Below are 22,026 nucleotides of genomic sequence, written 5' to 3'. Positions count from 1 at the left end.
CCTCAAAAATGCAATAGAAATCATACTGGAGCCATAGTAGCAAGGGGCTATGAGGCGGCTAAGCCCTTCTCCTTAGTGACCATATGCAGTATATATAACTTTTGCTTTCATCGTATAAACTTATATTTCTGTTATGTTTTTTACACTTGGACTGTAGCTAACAGGTCTAGCACTGGCAGGAAAAAGAAAAATGCCAATCAAAATTTTTTTAGCTTGCTCCCCTTAGCCACCCAATGATTTATTTCTGGCTATAGGACTGAAGCATACAAAATTAGACACAAAATGAAGTCTCTGGGTCTTAAATTTTGAGTTAATGAAATATTTCAAGACTACTTGGATTTTTAGAAACAGAATGCATTGAATCTATAGAAGTTAAATAGAAACAAAAATAAAATTCAAGTTAACAGAATTCTCAGTTAAGTAAGTTGAACTTATACTATACTATAATTTTCTATACTTACCCATAAAAATCCTGACAGTTTGGATCACATCCATTTTGAAGTAAAATCTGGCAAACGTAAGCGTGGCCTCCCAATGCTGCCCTAAATTACACAAAAAATAGAGTTAAAAATATATATCAATAAAATATTTTTTATTATTTCTAAATTAGAAAACATAAGAAATCTGAAACTTTTGACTATAACATTTAAAAATTTAAAATAAATGGAAAATAATAAATAACATTGACTAATTATTAAGAAGTTTCAGATCATGAAGACATTGAGATATATATAAAAACATATGTGAATTTTATTATTTATATATAAATATGCACAAATTTTATTTATTATTTATTTTCTTGAACTTTAAAATTAATTTTTAACTTCCATGGATAGTCTTTGCAATTATGTCTTATCAATACTAAGATTTTATGCTCTCTCTCTCTCTCTCTCCCATACACAAAATAACTGACTTTAAGATTTACAAAATTTTCCATCTTTTATCTTAATCCAATCTCCATAAAATTAATGTGACCAAAAAACTACTTATATATCATCTATCTGTCCTCAATAATTTTTGCAGACATTAATTTCTAATGGTAGGCATTTCTGTTAGCATTACCTCAGAAGTCAGAAATATATATAATCTTTCTCTCTGTAACCCATACACAAACACTCATGAGCATTACATTGGCACTATCACTAGAATGCTTACAGCATATCTTACTGAATATTAGAATATTCAAATATAATAAACAAGCCATAAAGTTATCCAGATCAGTTTCATTGAATGATTTAAAACTATTCTGAACGAATGTTTGCTCCATTCTTGCATACATTTTAATTTGACTTTCATTTAGGAAATTATACACATATTAGGGTGAATCTACATATTTGTTATTTTCCAATTCTTGTTGGTAAATTGTGCCAATCAAAGGAGATGAATATCTGCCTCTTGTATTTGCATGAAAAGATGCTTGCATGAAGAAAACCGAGAAATACGATAATTTCAAAAGGGAAACGGTCAGAAGATTCGAGAAAGAGCCCTATTCTCTTAGATTGCAGAAGTTTTTCGCTCGTGTGCAGGAGCGTGAGGAAGATGTGCAAATGTATGCCATCGGATTGCAAACACTCGTATCCAAAACGATAATAGAACAGGTTAGCGACGATGCCCGCGAAACTGAAATTATAAAAAGATGTCAACTCAAAGAAAGAGATGAGTGAATATAATTAAGAATGCAATTTTTAAGTGGCCTCAATTATAGAATTAAAAGACAAGTTGTGTCTCAAAAGTTAGACATTTGATAGAGCGGTACAGGTGGCCATTAGTTAGAAAACGATATATCAATTAAGCAGCAAACCCGTCATTAGGGTGATAAACATAGACAAACGAGTGGACCATACCGATAGAAAAATAGATCAGATGATCAAGCAAATACAGGAACAATTAGATGAATTGAGGCATCACAAAAATCAGGTAAATGAATCTAGAGATAGAAATCCTCCATTTGTGTGGCAAAATCACTATGAAAATGCTAGAAACAGATTTAGAGATCAACAAAATGACTCAAGAAACATAGCAGGCAACATGCAAACTCAAAGAAACAAGTTTCGAAAGGAAACAAGAAACAGAACGAGCGGCTCGTAGACAAATCGGTAAACTCGAACAACCCCAGATACAGCAGTATGAGAGAAGGAACAATAGGAACTGGCGAGAAAGGAAAGGAAGCTATAGGTGAGTGAGACAAAAGCCACACGAGACCAAAATCTCGAGATTCCGGGAAACAACAAATTATCCGAAAGACAGAGATCGAGACAAGGAGCCGACACTACACTGTCAAATCAACGACACAAAGACACAATTAGCTGTAGAAAGTGTCACTTTCTACAGCGTCTCTTGTTTAAAGTATTATTACTGGATTTTTATTATTATTATTATTATTATGTTGGGTTAAGTGAAATATACTCGATTAACACCGGTGGCTATGTACTATGCCGAACCAAAGTCAAGGCATAGTAACCAAAACAGAAATTAAAGAAGTGTATCAGTGTGTGTGTCTGTATTCAGGAATTTTCTCACAATATGACATGTATTCAATATAGTGGCCTTCTGTAGAGTGATGTATGTGTTTCTATTCAATTGTAATGTGCCCAGGCTTTTGTGTACTGTGTATGGAATGACACCTGTAGAGGAGAGAACAACAGGTACAATAAGCACCCTATCCATCCTCCACAGATGCCTTATTTCCTGGGCGAGTTCTGTGTACTTGCTAATTTTTTCACTGCATGCATTTTGTATATTGTGAGTGTTTGGAATGGATATGTCTATAATGTATGTGATTTTATTGTGTTTGTCAATGAGTGTGATGTCTGGTCTGTTGTGGTGAATTGTTTTATCTGTGATTATGGCTCTGTTGTAGTACATTTTGTGCGTGTTCTTTTCCAATACTGTCTGAGGAATGTATTTGTAGTATGGTTCGTGGATGTCTACTAATTTGTGTTTCTTTGCAAGCTCTTAGTGTATTATATTTGCTACTTGATTATGTCTGTGTAAATAATCTGTCTGTGCCAAGAGCTTGCAACAAGAGGTGATGTGTTGTATAGTTTCTGGCATGATGTGACATTTTCTGCATGTGTCATTTGTGAATGTTGCATCTTTGAGTATGTGTTTTCTGTAGTTTTTAGTATTTATGACCTGATCCTGTATGGCAATCATGTATCCTTCCGTCTCCCCAAAGAAACATCCCTGAGCTAACCAGCTGTTTGATGCAGTTTTGTCAACAAAATCCTGGGCCAGGTCGTAAGGATGCCTGCCATGGAGTGCCTTTCGAGCCCACGATTGCTTAATGGTGTCTATGCTTTTTATATGTTGCGTTGTGTCCATATGATGTGAGTGTAAGTTTAATGGTGTATTATTTGAGTCTGCTAGAGTTACTGCTTTATGTAATTGTGATGTTTCTTGTTTTTTGTAGAAAAACTCTCGCAGTGACTGTATTTGTTTGTAGTGAAGGTTAACTATGTCAATCAGGCCACGTCCGCCATCTTTACGTGGAAGGGTTAATCTTTCTGTGGCAGATTTAGGATGATGTTGTTTATGCTTAGTAAATGTTGTTCTTGTTTTCCTTTGGAGTTGCTCAAGATCTGTGTGAGTCCAATGTATAACTCCAAAAGAATATATGAGTACTGGGATGACATATGTGTTTATTGCTTTAACTGTGTGTTTTCCATTTAACTCTGTTCTGAGAATAGCATTTAACCTACTTTGGTATTCTTTAATTAATCTTTCCTTTATTTGTGCATGTTCTGCTAGTTTGGCCTGTTGAAATCCAAAATACTTGTAGAACTCGCCCTCTTCCATGGATTCAATAACGTCTCCATTTCCAAGTGCAAAATCTTCTTTCTTCAGGATTCCTTTTTCTATGTGAAGTGTTTTGCATTTATCTAGGCCAAATTCCATTTTTATGTCCTTGGTGTATGAATGTGTGATTTGTAAGAGTTGATAAAGTTGTTTTTGTGTGGATGCATAAAGTTTTATGTCATCCATATACATGAGATGTGACAGTGTAAACTGTGTTGTTTTTTTGTGTCTGATATTGTAACCATATTGCGTGTTGTTTAACATGTTGGATAATGGGTTCAGGGCTAAGCAGAACCAGAGAGGACTCAAGGAATCTCCTTGAAAAATTCCTCGCCTAATAAAAATTTGGTTTGTTTGTATGGAAGTGTTATGGGCCCTGAGATGTAGTGTTGTTCTCCAGTGCTGCATAGTGTTTTGAAAGAATGCAATGAGTGATGGATGTATTTTGTACATGTGTAGCATATGTAGCAGCCAACTGTGTGGAACACTGTCGAATGCTTTTCTGTAGTCTATATATGCCATGTGTATGTTTCTGTGTTGTCTGTGTGCTTGCCGTAGAATGACTGAATCTATGAGTAACTGTTCTTTGCATCCCCTGTGGTTTCTACGGCAACCTTTTTGTTGTTCTGTTAGAATGTCGTGTTCTTCAATGTGTTTGTATATTTTGTTTGCGATACAGGATGTCAATAATTTGTACAGTGTTGGGAGACATGTAATTAGTCTGTATTGTGTGGGGTCTGTGGTATTGTTGTTTTTAGGTTTCATGTAGGTGATGCCCTGAGTAAGAAAATTTGGCATGTCCTGTGGATTGATGATAATGTGTGTTAGGTGTTTAGCTAGTTCCTGGTGCAGTGATGTGAACTTTTTGTACCAGAAATTGTGAATGTTGTCTACACCAGGTGTCTTCCAGTTGTGTGTTCTGTTAACAGTGTATTGGAAATCATGTATGTTTATTTCAACACAGGGCATAGTTGGTATGTTGTGCAAGTTTCTGTTCTCCTCCTCGATCCAGCCTGCATCGGCATTGTGCGTGACAGCACTGGACCAAAGAGAAGACCAATATGTTGTGAGTTCTTCTTCTGTTGGTGTGCCACTGTGCTGTGTATCAGTGTTTGCTTTGTTATTAATTTGTCTGTAAAAGAGTTTTTCATTGTTTGTAAATAATTTATTTTGTTGTTTTCGTAGTGTACATGTTTTGTATCGTTTGAGTCTACGTGCTTTGGCAACAAGTTTTTGTTTTAGTGTATCAATGTATTCTGTAATGCGTGTGTTGTGATGTTCGTGCTTTGTATGTGTTTTTATTTTCTTGAAAATGTTTTTGAGCTGTTTCCTTAATTTAAGTGTTATGTTGCTTTTAGTGTATTGTGTCAGCCTGCCTAATTGCTGTCTAATGTCATTTATTTGTATTTCTATTCATCTCTGCCAGGCAGGCTTGTGATAGTATTGTGTTTTCTGTGTATTTGTCTGTGACTGTACTTTCAGTCCATGGTGTGTCACTACTGTGACTGCCCCAGCATAAACTAATGTATGAATGTCTGCGAGTGTAGAAATTGAATGAATGTAGTGTGGTATTAAGTGAGTGTTTACATAATTTAGTGTTTTTCCTACTTCCTTTGACGTGTTGATTTTTGGTATTCGTGGTCGTTGTGTGGGATCTGTACCTGTATATTTAGTGAGTGTTTCCTGAAATATAAGTGAGAGCGTATTAACTAAATCCAAGTCTATGTTATCAGTGATGGATGAGGAAATGTCTGTAGTATCATTAGTGGTAATTGTTGTATGTGTTTTATTATCAATGCTTGTTGCTGGATTATCCTGACAGGTTACGTGATCTTCATTAATGTTAGATGTTTCTGTCTGTTGATGTATTTGATCAGCAACCTGTTGTTTGATAAGTTCAAGTGTTGTTTGTGAGATAAGGTTGTTGTGTATAATTGTTCTTTTTTGATCAACAACCCTTTGTTCGGTAACAGTGAGGTGAGGATATTGTTGTGTGAATTTATGATGTAGTTGTTGTCTGTATGCTGTCATGTTTGTTTCGAGTTTTGTGATAATGTAATAATTACAAATGATAAACTCGTTCATTTCTACTGTCCATTTCATCCGTTGGCGTGGTTTTCCAGCCTTTGTGGTCTGTGGATGCATTGCCACAGAAACACCAAGGCTGGGTTGGTTCCTCACATCTGTTGAGGGCATTGCAGTAGCCATGCTTGGGCCGGTGCTGCTTTCGCCACCGGTAACCAGGGGAGACTGTGGCCTATTTTTCGAACGTGAGCCTCTGCCTAACTCACGAACGCGGACCTTGTTAACCCGGGCGATGTCCGAGCCGGTATCACATTTGGATCTGGTTACTACCATAATACGTATCTCCACAGAATGTGGGTGTGTGGTCACTCTTAGCTTCATTTCTCCCCATAGACCTTACTGGCATGGGTGTCCCTACCAGGAGCTTGTGCTCCAGCCTGCATTGCCCTATGGATCAGTAAAATTACTGGGCTCTCCCACCACGACCAGGTGGTGACCATGGGAGAGTTATTATTATTATTATTATTATTATTATTATATCTGATTTTGTTTTCTTTTATATTTATATTTATACATATATAATTTTCTGTTATTTTCCATTATTTTTTATATTTAAATTTATGCATTTATTTTGGAACATCGATGTTGTAATCTTCTTGTTTAACCTGAAGATGGCCTATTGAATGGGCTGACAAGTTAGTTTTAATAAATTATATTCAAGTTAATAAATTATCTTGGCAACTTAAGGTGTATTTTGATGGCCTACTAATTATTTGCCAAGTATGTTCTGTTAATTGTTAAATGCATACCAATGAAGAGATGTTCGACCATCCATATCCATGGACATTAAAGAAGCTCCTTTCTCGATGAGTAGGCGAACAGACTTTGCTTTTCCCCTGATACAAGCGTACAGAAAAGGAGTCATGTCATTTTTGTCACAAGCTTCCAAAGGAGCTCCTAAATCCAATAACATGTCAATAGTTGTTATATTTCCTTGACTCGCAGCAGCATGAAGAGCTGAAACATACAAATATAAATAAAATAAATCATAAACATCAAACTAAATTTCAGTAAAATTCACAATAATAATATACTAATTTAGATTTGAATAAAAAAATAATAGTTCTTTTGATTGGTATATTCTAAATCTTTAGAATTCATAGCAAACATTTTGAAAACTGATAGTGAGGAACTTTTCTAATAATCATTTATATTAAGATATCATAAAACAATTTTCTATTGAAAATAAAAGTAAAAATTCAATAAGTTAAATTTGAAATATAATATGCTAATCTGACATTCAATGACCTAATGAAAAAATTTATAGATCTTTAATATCTAAAAATATGATAATCTGACAGTCAAAAAGATAGACATCAGTTTGTCATTCTCAGAGACCTAAACTCAAATTCAGATCAAATTTTAAGAAATTTTAATGGGTTGCTTGATCCAGTTACATTAGATCACTCCCAACTTGTGCATTATCAAATCCATAATAGATATGAAAAAGGTCCTCTTAGTGTCAACAGGGTGGGAGGAGGGAGAAAAAAAGCAACAAAATGTAGAAAATGATAGATATATATCGTTTTCTACATTTTGTTGCTTTTTTTCTCCCTCCTCCCACCCTGTTGACACTAAGAGGACCTTTTTCATATCTATTATATATATATATAGTTAGTTATTAAATCTAGAAAAGATATATATATCTTTTCTAGATTTAATAACTAACTATATATTGGTTTCATTGGATTGCAAATAGTTAGATTAATCCTTGAAAGCACAGAAGTAATTCTGATTATTAAAACACATGATGACTCTTTTTTATTATAAAATTTATTGTGGAGCAAAAGTGACAATATAGAAATTAGAGGCAATTTTCTATAGTCTAATTTTGAAAAAGAAATGATTAAGAATAGAGTTCAGAAATAATCCAGTTCTGAAACATCTGAAATAAATATATATTTAATCAAATAAAAACATATAAAAAAAAATTATTAAATGTGTTATCAACTGATAGTGTGTTCTGACAACTTTCTGCATTCTTCTTCAAGAACACCTTTCCATACTTCATAATGATGATTCAGTCCAGTTTGGGTGTGAAGTTTCATAAAAGAACCCAATGAACCCCAAGAAACTGGGTAACCATAAAATACCCTTTTGATCCGAGAATGAACCGGTGCCATAGAGCACATAGTGCATGGTTTTCTTGTCACGTATAATTCATAACCTGTACACAAGTATGGAACAGTAGATGTGCAGGTATCTTTTTTGAAGAATAATTAGGATCAGTCATTTTCCAAGCACCGCCTCCTTGACTTTGAGCAACAAGATCTATTGCAACCCTTACAGCATGCTGAAGAGGATGAAGTTTTCTTAAATCAACAGCAATGCATATAACTTCACTTGTAGAAGGATTTATTACAACTGCTCCAACAGGGCTTTTTGCTTTAAGTGCTGCTTCAATGGCTCTTTTCATATAATTTTCCATTCTGCTTTTATCTTTAAAAGTAAACAGTTTGTCATTTAATATCTTCAAAATATATTTATCCTCATGAAATTGTGTAGCCCATAAAAGTGATGCACCTTCAAACTGTGTTCTAGTTAATGGTGCAGTTTTAGCCACAGAATGTACAGTTGCATATTCTGAAAGTTCATATCTAGTTATAGCTTTTTTTAGTATCTTTTCTGTTGCAACATTTACACCCACTTGCAAGTTTCCTAATTCATTTACTTCTTTTACTGGCATAAGCAGAATTTCTACTTTATGTTCATCTCCAACTTTTCTTGTTCTTACTCTTTTCAGATGAGTTAATTCAGGAACTGGATATGTAGTTGAGAGATCTTTAACCGGTCGCAAAGTTTCTTTTTTTATCAATTACTTCAGCAACGAAAACTAATTCTTCTTCTAGATTCGAATGATATTTATCATCAAGAACAGGAACAAGATTCCAGATATCTTCCTTCATCAGTTTCCTATTATCTAAACTATCATTAAATTCTGCTTTTCTCTTGTCTTTCTGCATTTTGGTATGCATATTTAATTTCTAAATGTTACATATCTCTCCTCCATGTGTTTAAAACTACAAATAGCCCTCTAGTGAATGACTTTTCATGGACTTATCTGAAACATTTAGAGATTCTTCAAATATTCAAAACTAATTTTTGGGACACAGCCATAAATTATAGAGATGCAGATACATTCTTCAAAGCATAGAGGTCTATTTTTGAAGTACAACTATAAATTAAATCTTATTACTTAAAAAATAATCGTCATTATTGACATCGACATTTTCCAACCAACGAAATGATTGCTCTGTGCATTTTTTAAAAAGACATTCAAATTTTCACAACGATGTTCAACTGGCTTTAATCTGAAGATGATGATTTAAAATTGTGAAAAATGGTTGTTTTTCATTATTTTTAGTAAATATAATTTTTGCTGGATATTTCTGGTATAGTTATGTGTTTGGACTTAATTTATTCAGTTTTATATAGTATATATTTATGATTATTTTGAATTTAAATTTCTTCCATAACATACGATGTTTGTGAGAATCCGAACTTTGACAAAAATTGGTCTTCAATGTTGTCGTACTTGTTCGATAATTGTCGTCATCTACTACCTGAGAAAATCTCCACTTACGCTTTCTCGATGGCAAAAATGACGTATTCCCATGATCTGCTGACCTCTTGGCCGGGCGACATCGAGCTAGTATCATAATTGACGACCGAAGAGGCAGTCGTCGCCAGTTCCTCAACCGGGCCACTTGTTTTTCCTGTGCCCCAAATTTCAGATACATTTGGATACGTCATTTTATTATACATTCGGATATATCGTTCTATTATAGCATTGGAAACATCATTTTAATTATATCTACGGGTACGTCGTCGTTCTTGCCTACGGCCATATTATCTATTGTACACCCGGAATACAGTAAGAACTGTCATCTAGAACTTTCTTCCTTTCAATCCAACCAGCATGCATCAGATCTCCATTCTCTACAGGGTATTTATCCCCGTGCGAATCTCGTGAACTCTCTCTCACAACCACTAGATAGATAAGCTAAATTAATATAACCCAATATATATTGTATATTGTATCATGTACTCCTTCTCGTTGAAATTAAATGGTTAAAAATTTAGTTAACTTTAGTGTCTGAGTACTTTACTTCAGTCGGGCTGTCTCTCCGTCTCCACTCGGAACCCGATCGCTTACGCACTTGGCCGCTCGCACGACCATCCGTTAACCAAAACTAAACTCGCCGTTGCAGCTTCTGTGACGCACGAGATACGATGGTGTCAGTCCTGGCAAGGCATCAAAGAGGTACCGACCCTCCCGTCACATGTTAATGTCCTGAAACATCTATATTCAAATCTGATGATAGCTACTAATGATGTTAAAAACGTTTGTTAAAAACTGATGCTGGATTGTAAAGGTTCATTTATTTACTTTTATTCAAAGTCAATTACACCTATTCCTATTATTCATGTAAATAGGAATTGTATTTGTATCAATTAAAATATTTCATTGATTAGATGAAAGAAGATTCATCATTTTTAAAACATAAATATATTAGAAAGCAGTACAAATAGAAAACAAATTTTTTGATACAGAATTCTTATCAACTTTAAATTTTCCACAAACATTCTTTCTTTGTAAAGTGGAGAGTTTATTAAGCAGCTAATTGTATGAGAAATAATATCACAAATTCAAAAACCATTACTTAACCTGCATCTTGGGCATATGTATCCAGCAGATACACAGCATTTTTTTACTGAATTTCTCAAAAATAAACAACAGTTGAACTGCAGGCTTTGTAGTATTCCTCAACTGATATATTCTGAAGAACTTTCTACAGTGGTTTTCAAGTTTATGACCCTTTATTCATAGAGATTTTATGAAAAACAATACCTTACTACTACCTGCAGTAAATCCTCTCGCAGTATGAGAGCGCCGTACTCTCGATTGTTGCACATAACAATCACGATTCAATAAAATAACAATGTAGATATTTAAACTTTACATAATGTTACACATTCTATATTTTTCTCCTGGTTTCAATGACCAGACCAATCCCAATTCATTTCAAATAAGTCATTGCAGCTATTTTTGACAATGCAACTTTCTCACTGGTGTTATCATCCTGCTTTCTTGCAATCAGAGCATGATAAGGAAGCAGGATGATAACATCAAAGTGAGAAAGTTGCATTGTCAATACTTTCAATTTTGCAACAATTAACATTTATGTTCATTACATAGCAAAACCATTTAGTAATTGTGACCCAAACATTTATTTGGTAATTTTATCAATATTTTTTAAATTATTATAAATAAAATTATAGAATTCATTACTAGCAATACTAGTTGTTAAATCTAAAAGAAACCATTCTCCCCAGTGCAAGAAAACAATTTTTCAGTCATTTGACCAACTACTGACAGTGAAGGGAGTTTTTGAAACCAGAGTAATAAAACAATTAGCAGTTTGTTGTCCTTTACAGTGTGGGACCTGCAGAGTTTATTACTTTTGCAGGAGAAAATAAACAAAGCTTTACTACCCTGAAGTTGAAAAATAATACAATCCTGTAAAATTTAACAAATCTGATGTCAATAAGTGAAAGTTGAAATGATTTATAGTAAGTTGATATTTGATAAATTTAGTTTTCCGCATTTACAGATCAAATTACAGAAAATATAGATAAAAATCTCATTTTTTTTTAAATCCACAAGTATTTTATACTGTTAGATAGTAGAGAAAATGTAGAAATTGAAGATATAATCATAGTCAAGCATACGTATCTGTGAAAATATAAAAATTGCATTAATTTGCATTATGAATCCCGCGGATACGATGCCCCAAGTGAGCTCGTAAAATTCTGTTTATTAATTTATAAAAATAAACTGAAAACTTCCTAAAAATATTAGAAAATCTATAGAATACTCAATAATCCATTGTTTATATTGATGAATAAACTTTTCTACTATATTAAAAAAAACTTGAAGAAATAATTCATAATGAATGTACAGATATCCCCATTATAACATGGGAGTCAGGTTCCAAAAGTTAGCAAAAGCATACTATTCTTTTTCATAATAGAGAGAAATATGTTTATTACAGAAATTACTAATTCACTAACAATCACAATCAAAAATATTGCACATTAATATTAATTTTTTTTCTTCACTGCTAAATACCATTAAATGAGGACATTTTCTTTTCGGTAAAATGTCATCTTCTGAGCTTTACTGTTGACCAAAACCTAAAATATTAGCAACTTTTTCTCTACTTTTTTCATAAAATCTGATGCTTGCATTTGCATAAGATATCTTTAAAAATTTAACGTTTTTATGTAGTAACTCATAATTTAATCTATAAACACAAAACACTGTGACAGACTTTCGGGTTCACTTAGAGCACTATCACCGATGACGGTGACACCTGGTTTAATTAAAGAAAAACTAGAATACGAAACAAGGACAAGAAAGAAAGAAAATTGTATAATTAGTTCTTGTGAAAGAAAACTGAGCGAAAAGCATGAAACAACATTGCCCACTTTAGAATACTGAAATTATCAAATATGAGACAACATGCATGCTTGTTTGAATAAAAAATATCAAATGATTGTGTTTGCACTTAAAAATTATGATGTTTTGTATAGCGATGTCTCCAATTTTTGAACTGTATTAAATGTGGGATTTCCCCAATTCTCAAATTGTGTCAGAGCAAAACCATATGGTAAAAATGCTGTATTATGCAAAGGGTACCTATAATTAAATTTTACCTGATGCTCCATTTTCATCTTTTAATGATAGATCCACTCCAAATGTATAAATGGTGCGGATGACGTCGTCGGCACCTCTCGCCGCTGCCCACATCAATGCATTTCTACCTTCCGAATCCCTTTTGTCTGTTATGTAATTCCTTGAAAGAAAAACGGCGACTGTATCCTATATTATGGAAAATAAAATAAAAATAAATAGCACATACATCACACTACAGAAGGTTACCATACTAAACACATCATGTAGCAAGGAAATTATTAAACACAAATACATACACAAACCAACATGTAAACATAATAATAGCTTGTTCTGCAGTCATGCCTTGTCCCTGGTCCTGAATAATATTAAGTACCAGAATATAAGCTAAGTAGTATGCATTCCATCAACACAACCACAAAAATAACAACTCTTTTGCTAGTTACCACTTTGTCAAGGTGAGAGAGAGCTTAATAATTCAAATCAATCATCAAGTAATGCTGGCAAGAGCTCTAGTTCACAGTAAGACGACTCATGCCAGTAGTCTTTTGGAAGAAATGAAGCAGAATGGCCCATAAGCAGAATCTGATCCAAGAAGGTGGCTGCTGAACAGTGTCTGTTTTCCATGCTAGGAGCAGCTGATTTTTAAACACCTGGCTCTGGGTATATAAGCATGCTTATTTCTGTGGAGTAAAAAACAAAATGGTTGTGACGTGTTCTCAGCATAATACTAGCTCAGACATCACTCAAGTTAACAAGGCCTGCATTCTTAAGTTAGTCAGATGCTCATATTTGAGAAATCTGCTTCAGTATCAAATGCAGTGCTGGATAATGTTACTGCATCACAAACACAAATGCATTCATCACCTCATTAATAATGAATAACACAAACCAATCCAGCAAAACTGCTTCAATGGCAATCCAGCCACTGACCACCAAGGTCAGAAAACCATGCCATTGGATGAAGTGGACCATAGACATGAATGAATTTATCAACTTTTGTTACGGTTTACCATTACAAAACTCAAAACAGACAAGATAGAACACAGACAGACACTATATGACAAACACTCACAAAAGTACCTCCATCTCATTGTTATAAACAATTTAATCATCACAATATTACTGGTATATAATTAAATAAATAAAAATGTAATTACCGAAAAACCAGCATTAATTCACTTCAGAATGAATGTTTTCTACCGTTATCAACAGCCATCGTCGGGTTCGATTCATTGGAATGCTTGCAGAACGTGCATTTCAAAAAATACGAAAATCGCACGTGTTGAAGTTATGCGCATGTCCGACGTAGCGCTTTAACAAACAGTCTTGAAACTGGCTTCCTTTTTAAAAAATTTTGATGTTTAAATATAATACACAGACAAACTTGATGTAGGTCTATTTTATGTCAAAATACGTCCTCCACACGGTTGTCAACGAGTCCATTTCTTAAAAACGTTTCCTTCTTGAATGCTTTAAATATCTCCAGCTGTTCGAGATATTTCAGGCTGGCCTGGTGTTCACATTGTTGTAGTAATCGTGCATTATCAAAGTCCACCCTGACGTCATCATCGAGGGCAAAAGAAGCCAATGCCGTAGTGGAAAGGCATGAATGGAGTATTTGTGCTCCTTGATCCTAGTTTTAAGGTAGCGTGCGGTAGCACCAATATATTTACCTGGACGGTTCACCCTATGATTGTAAATAGGGATAGAATATATTCCTGGGATGCTATTTTGATCAAATTGGTCCTTATCGTTTCTTAAACAAGAGAAAATAATCGGCAATCTCCTGTAAGCGATCCTTTTTCCCATATGGCAGGTTATATGTTTGTAGGTATTGGTAAGGATCTTGTTGTAAGTAATAGGAACAAAGGACATGCATCCCGGAAGTGCCGGATCCATAGGTTGTTCATGGCATGCTACCAGATCATTAATTAGGCGCATAGGGTAACCATGCTGCCTAGCTACACTTGAAATATATTCCAGCTCCATTCACCTATCCTCTGCCGTCGAACAATGGGTGTAAGCCCTTCTTACCAGGGTCTTGAAAGCAGAGATCTTGTAACTAAAAGGATCATGTGATTTTGCATGTATGAAAAGCGGAGCATATGAGTTCTTAAAGAATACTTTAGTTCTTAACAGACCTTGTTGTAACTTGATGTCTATATCGAGAAAATGCACGCTGATGGAGCTCTGTTGTTCTGCCCGCAACGAGAGGCCATAAGTGTTATCATTGAAAGCTTCAATGAACACTGCCAAGTCCAGTTTCTTCTTCCAAATAATCAACACATCATCTACGTATCTAGCGTACAACTTAATATCCTCACTTATGCTAGGTAAGATGTGTTGTTCCAGGCGCCTGACTACCAATTCACATAGGGTTCCTGATATGGGACTACCCACAGGTACCCCCTAGATTGCAGGAAAGTCTCTCCTTCAAAACGAAAAAAAGACGAGTGACAGATAAGATGTGCCAACTCCAAGATGTTGGAAAAATGTCCAGAAGAGTCGTTGATGTTTCGAATGAGGAAGTCCCTTAATTCACAAAAACATGGTTCAATGCGAATGGAAGGTTGTTATAAATAATTGTTATAAACAATTGTTGATAAGAAAATAACAATCATACATAACAACCTTACTCCACAAACAATATTTGAACATATCAAAGATGCAGAACAGGTTTGGTTTGGTTTGGTTTGTTTGAGTTTCTTTGCACAAGAGCTACATAGGCTATGCTGCACCACAACAAATAGTGTATAAAGAATAAATGACAAATACATACAAAATAACAATATAAATAACAATAACTATAAAACAGGTATAATACACTGTAAATAAATACATCTAAACATACTGTTCACAACAAGTTATAAATAACAATGACAAAAATTTAGAATTATAATATAAAATAATCATATTTGTTTATATGCATTAATAGCGAGGTTGAGGGTGATGTTTTCAACACGAAAACGTGTACGTCGGACGTTCAGCATCACCTTCCTGTAAGCCTAGAAGTTTGACAATGGCATTTGGAACGTTGTGCATGATAGGAGCTTTCTTGCTGCCATCAACCCAAGATCTTATAAACAGTGAATTAAACAATGTTAACTTAGCAGTATGTGCAGCGGGTTTCTCACGTGCTAAATACGCACACATACTCAACAGAGTCAAGATAATGCTGCTTTCAAGCACTAACAGGAGGGAAATTAACTTAACTAACAGGAGGGAAATTAACTTAACTAACAGGAGGAAAATTACGCTTATATAACCAGCATTACCATACCTCGGTCCACTTTCTCTATGCATTTGCCACGTGTTTAGACAACAAGGTCTGCTCCTGCCCCTTTCTCTGTTACCTAACCTGCGCAGACTCCTCTACAATGACCGTCTTTGAGAAGTCGGGAATTTATGCAGTTCCATCGGAAAATCCCATAACGGGGAATAATACGATACACATTGGGGCCACAGCAAGAATGTTGGCTACCCACTTGACCAAACACCAAGATGATGTGGCAAAAGAAAGGTGCAACACTGAACTCGCAAGAAAGGTGCGCGACATGAATTATAACCCGTTATGGACCCAGTCTACTATTCTCAGGGCCTGCAGCGACCGAAAGCTCCTCTTTATATGGGAATCTCTATTCATAACAACCTCGGAAACGTGCAACGCACCTACAGTGGAACTGCCCAACATATGGATCTCCCTATACAAACAATTAAACAGTGATTTATGTCGTCTGTCACACCATTGGTGGGAAACAGCTCCAAGCATGCAGCGTATTACATCACATTCATAACATTGTACGTATTTGAAAATCGTAGCGAATTCATGTCGAATGTGGTCTAAAAAATCGTTGTATTTAAATTTTTGTGTGTTCTTTTCTGTTTCAAACATTCATGTTTGATATAAAAATCTCTTATTTGCCAGAAGACAACGGAAATACATTCGTCGAAAGCACTCGGAAGAAAAATATTTGATAACACAGCACACAGTGAGCTCTACTTCCTATTACTATTACCTGGCATGAGTAGCACACTATACAATATTAAATAATAGTATTTACAAAATAATAATATATACATAATGCATACACAGTTATACACTTTGTATTTATAATATGAATCTATCCAGATTAATAATTTTCAAAGTCTAATTAATATTATACAGAATAGACTAAACACAAACTCACAGCATAATTTCCTTGAGAAGCATAATGTAAAGGAGTTGCTCCATTAATATCTGTGCTATGAAAATCGGCTCTACGATCCAGAAGCAGACTGACTTTATCTGCTAATCCTAAAAAACAAATAGCACATCGTAAATACTATTTATGGGTTTTTCTATATATTTCTACTATTCTTATTTTTGTAAGGATATCTATTAAGCGTACCTCTTTTTAATCTAAATCAGGGCTTCTTAAACTTTTTTATTCACGACCCCATTTATGATTGTGATTTTTTTTGCAACCCCCCAAAAAATATATATAAAATAAAGATATATAAATATTTTGCAATATCCATATGAAATACAATGAAAATATACATATATATTGAAGATATATACAAATTTGCAAAAACAATAATGGTGTACTACCACAGTTCGCTCTTGTGTTACAATGGAACAGAGACAACTGAATACACTGAAAAGCAACAACAGTATGCTAGTTCACACTACAGTCGGTGTTGCTGAATCGTTGTCTCGCTGCACCAGAAGTGACACAAAGTGCAACTCACAAAACCTATGACACAAAGCATGCCATTTTCAAACTCTCATAAATTATTTTCAATATTTTGCATTAAAATCTCGTGACCCCAAGATTTCCTAAGCGACCCCAAATGGGGTCGCGACCCATAGTTTAAGAAGCCCTGATCTAAATCCAAATTTAAAGTTTGTTTCTTCTATAGCATTTTTGTATGTGATGATCATAAAGTTTTAAATTACAATAGAATTCAAAATTTTGTATTTTAGAATACTGCCAACAATGGAAAGAAATTCTTCCCAAAGTCATTTTGATGACAGTTATTATGTAATAGGATTATCGTACTAAGCAGTATGATCTTAACTTTTTTAGAGAGAAATATATCAAAATTATTTAAAATTAAACATAGGTAAAAATAAATATTGTGAAGTTTACTCGATATCAATGTAACACTTTATTTTTTCTCAAGAATTCTTATTTCAGTCTAAAAGCTGTATTTTAAAGTTTTAAAAATATAATTTCTTCAAAGTAATCTGTAGGTTATTTGTGTTTTAAAGATAATTTAAAAAGGGACACAAGTTATATACTGCTGTGGGTTATCTATCAATTTTAAAATTGAATTACAACAAGCAATTATTTATTGTGACATCGCCACAATGTTGTGTTGGGCTGCAATTTTTAATGTTATTTTTAATTTATTTAATTTAAAATATATGCAGCTAACTAATTTTTAAGAACTTTATGATATGCATTTTTGAAGGTCTGAAATCAATTACTTTAATCTTTTCTATCAACTAATTTTGTATATACATTACTAATATAAATACTATAGTAAAGTGCAAATTAATAATTTAAAATCAATTATTATGGAGTAATCATTAAAATCATTTATTAGATTCCTTCACTGTTTGTATTTGTTGTTACTCTGCATTACTGATTTGTTAAGGTTCTCTGCAAAATCAAATAAATTTCATTTTTCTAGAATGCATTAAATTTTAAAACAAACCACATAAAAATGAATGTAAATTTTAAAATAAGAGTCTTGTGGCAATATTTGAGGAGTTGAAATACAAAGTTTGTTCTTTAAAAATGTCAAATAAGCCTAAGCTTAGCAATGAAGGATGTCAGACAAACCTCAAAATGAAGTTTCCATATCATTGTCTGTTCATTATATTTCAAGTTTAGTATAAATATTACATTTAATTAAAAGGAGTGTCAATTGGCTTCACACTAGCAGAACATTTTACTGAGCTCCGCTTGACTTTTGTCAAAACTCAGGTAGTCAGTGCCATTTGTTGGTACATCGTGTTAATATTCCATTGAAGCAATAACCTTCTTATAGTTTGGAATGATCAAAAGGCATTCAAGGGTTTGGTTTGGCAAATTAACAGGAATTCCATGGGACTCGCCCTGGAAATTCTGTCTGTGAAACTGCAGTTCGTCATCTGGATATCAGCATCAGTCAAAGGAGTCTCCAATAGGATGGTTATGTATAAAAAAAACCCATGGTGTACCATTTTACATCCACTTTAATCTTTTACTCTCCCGAGACACTCTCAAGTACAAAATTACAGCCTTACTATATTCGTCCACAACTGTCGACTCTCCGACGACAGAGACGTACGGCTTTCCCGGTCGACTTATCCACAACCTGTCCAACACTAACCAACATACAATTCCTTATTGACAAGAAGCCAAGATTGTTGTAACTGATACAAGATTTTTACTTACAACAACAGTAGATGGCTATAGCAATGTGCAATCTCCCTCTACTGAATAAATGAAAAGAAAAAAATGAATTGGGGTATGGTTACTTTCATCATTTTGTCCATAGTCTTGGATATGGCCTGCTCTTTAGAAGTCTCAAGACTTTTACCAGAATATGAGAAAGAATAATGTTATGTCACAGTATTAACGCATTTTATTTTAGTCTAGTTTATTTTTATTTTTAGTATATTTTATTGTATTTTATAATTATACTTTTCTTTCATTGCCGTTAATCCTATAATTTACAAGTTTGTTAACATTTACATATTATAAACCTTCATACGTAACTGTTTTAAATCAAAAAAGTTCTATTCTATATAAAAACTGTACATGCATTCAAACTTTCTAAAACACTCAATAGAAAATACTGGATGTTCCCATTCAAATTCCATTTTCAAATTTTTGAGTCTGACGGCGAGACGGAGAAAATCCAAAAACATTTTATCCAATAAAGAAGCTCCGACTCCTAAAATTTTTAGTCTTTGTATTTTCTTTCAAAGTTACACGAAGTTATTTTACTCGGAAACCAGAATAAGAAAATCGTGCGGCAAGACCGAACGGTTATCGACAAGGATCGCGATTCACTAGAAATCGACACCGAACGCTTACTCATTTGTATCGACAGTAACGAAATAACCAAAGAGACGAGAAATACGTTACTTTAATGTTTGGTATTTGCAGATATCACTACAAACACAAGAATGAGCATTAACCAAAACTTGGAAAAACAAACAGTTATATTAAAGTCTATAAAAATTAAGATTAGTAGAACAAAGAATATATGCTGTGACTATAACAAAAAGAAAAATGCTTATGACATACCAATGAAACTAGGAAATCAAATAATACCTTACAGAGAGCTTTCAGTATCCAGGATCTAATTCAAAGAGTGATGGGGTCACTGAGACAGAAGTGACAAAATAAAAAAAAATAAAAAAATAAACTTATTGAGATAAGAATAAGTAAAAATGTTTTCATAAAATAAAAATAGGTTATAATTTTTAATATAATATATTAAATCAAAGATACAATAATGTAACATCATTTATTGAAAATATTGTTAAATAACATATGAACTAAGCTTATAAATATAAAACTTATATAAACTTAAGATAATCTGTAAATAAATAAAAATAAATAAAATCAGACATTTACCTTAATTAGCCATTTGAATACTTTTATATCAAAAATGTGATTATCATATTTTTAAAAATCGTATTAAAATTAAACATTAAAATCATAAAGTGTATACGTAAAAACAAAATACACGTGGAAAATATCTTGCTCTCGTGTACGATATGTCGTTCTTCAAATGCATTTCATTTTAGTTTTATTTTTAAATATTTACACAGTTTAAAATTTTGGGTATGTTAGAAAAAGTTATTTAAAATTTCAGTTGTTAGTAAAAATAATAGAACTTACATTAATGCTTTACAAATTGTTTTGATTTCAATTTCAAAAAATATTCTTATTTATAAATAATCATTTAGTTTTTCTATTTTGATTTTGAAGATAAAGAAAGCTCACTAGTTGCTAGAGAATTTGCTGAGCTGCTACAGGACTTTATTGAACCATCAATATTCTAAAAATACCAAGAACCTAAACTATATAAATTTTAGTATGTTGATTTGTATATTGGTATGTTTACTTAGTGGAAAGTAGATGATTTAGTACATTATGTAGGCTTATTTAATTTGTAAGTTGGAGCTATCCTATTATACAGAAAAATCACACTTTCCAACAGTAACTGTTTAATTAAACATCAACTTTTGAAAAGTGTGAGAAAGTTGTGATTTATCTGTGTTAAAGTATATAGATTCTCTGAAAATATAAACAGCAATAATACAGCTGTAGCTTTAGGCATTGACCAGATCAAGCATCAAAGTAAAACTCATTAGATATATTAAATATCTAATGAGTTTTACCTTGATGCTTGATGAATGATGATATTAAAATTAAAATATTAAAATTGAAAATGAAAGCTTTATTAATAATAATAATAATTTATTTGACATATAATTGGCATATATTTGACATATAATACAATATCAGAAAAAGGAAAGAACAAAACAGAAAACCATCTAATTTCTGTAACATCTTGTTAAATTTTAACAAACCAAAAAATTCGAGTTAGAACGGGGAATACGGGGAACTGAATTGTGGAAACGATATGTACGGGGAATACTTAAGAATGTTGCGCTACCGCGCAACATTCTTAAGTATTCCCCGTACATATTGTTTCCACAATTGCTAAACATATGGAAGCACCAGTCACTATAACTACAGATCTGGTTGCAAATTATACACACCAAAGAAGCACTTCTTGACATAAAACAATTTAACCGCAGTCTCGCAATCTGTTTTTTCATCGCAATAGAGATTCCAACATTCCTTAAATAACCTGCCATGCCAAAATCAGGCTTAACCACACAATAATAACTATTCAAAACATTCTTCACCTCCTGTAGTTCCAGTTCTACACATCTCGATACTATGGACGGTATTTGTTCTTTCCATCTGTCGATTTGTTTTTCGGTAACCGTATCACCGAATCCCAACCACTCCGGCCAGTTTTTGAAATCCAGCCACCATGAGTTACTCTCTGCTTTCATCCACATTCCTTCCATACTGATTCTAGGTAGACTATCCCTAGGTAATTCCAATATTCTTACATAATATTTCAGAACTGCTTTTATAAAAAAGATTTTCGGCGTTACCCGTCCAGTTTCCCATAAAACGGCCACATTCGATGCGTGAAATCTGAGACCAACATTTTCTTCAAAAATTCTCTATGAATTAACTCAAAATTATTGACATTAGCCAAACCCCAGACCTGAGCATCGTGGGAAAACGGATTTAACTGTTGAATCAAATAACCTGAAATGTGGAGAATACGAGGTTAACCCCGGGATATTAACAATTTTACATTATTTCACCAAAGCACCTTTAGCTTTCCTCGCAGTAATCTCAAAGTGGTCT

The 22,026-nt window shown here is 33.4% G+C and overlaps 2 protein-coding genes across 2 annotated transcripts in view; both read right to left on the bottom strand.

Annotated features, from left to right (window-relative positions):
* Positions 1-22,026, bottom strand: part of LOC136979390 (serine/threonine-protein phosphatase 6 regulatory ankyrin repeat subunit B-like) — an 80,523-nt gene that overhangs the window by 29,780 nt on the left and 28,717 nt on the right. Inside the window, exons 13-20 of the mRNA XM_067275332.1 lie at positions 21,765-21,924; positions 21,449-21,696; positions 17,459-17,479; positions 16,972-16,989; positions 16,771-16,877; positions 12,604-12,769; positions 6,633-6,840; positions 462-542 (exon numbers count right to left, since the gene is read on the bottom strand). Coding sequence (XP_067131433.1) covers positions 462-542; positions 6,633-6,840; positions 12,604-12,769; positions 16,771-16,877; positions 16,972-16,989; positions 17,459-17,479; positions 21,449-21,696; positions 21,765-21,924 — 1,009 coding nt within the window. The remainder of the gene's footprint in view (positions 1-461; positions 543-6,632; positions 6,841-12,603; positions 12,770-16,770; positions 16,878-16,971; positions 16,990-17,458; positions 17,480-21,448; positions 21,697-21,764; positions 21,925-22,026) is intronic.
* LOC136979375 (probable inactive tRNA-specific adenosine deaminase-like protein 3) lies at positions 7,830-8,695 on the bottom strand (the record flags this gene model as incomplete). Its single annotated transcript, XM_067275318.1, is given in 2 exon segments — positions 7,830-8,069; positions 8,072-8,695. Coding segments are annotated over 2 exon segments (864 nt in total), but the record flags the coding sequence as incomplete, so codon positions are not given.

This window comes from Centruroides vittatus, unplaced genomic scaffold (genome assembly GCF_030686945.1).
Source record: "Centruroides vittatus isolate TY-2023 unplaced genomic scaffold, ASM3068694v2 contig_620, whole genome shotgun sequence".
Classification (NCBI taxonomy): domain Eukaryota; kingdom Metazoa; phylum Arthropoda; class Arachnida; order Scorpiones; family Buthidae; genus Centruroides; species Centruroides vittatus.
The sequence above is the reverse complement of the archived record's forward strand: the minus strand, read 5'-3'. Positions and strand labels throughout refer to the sequence as shown.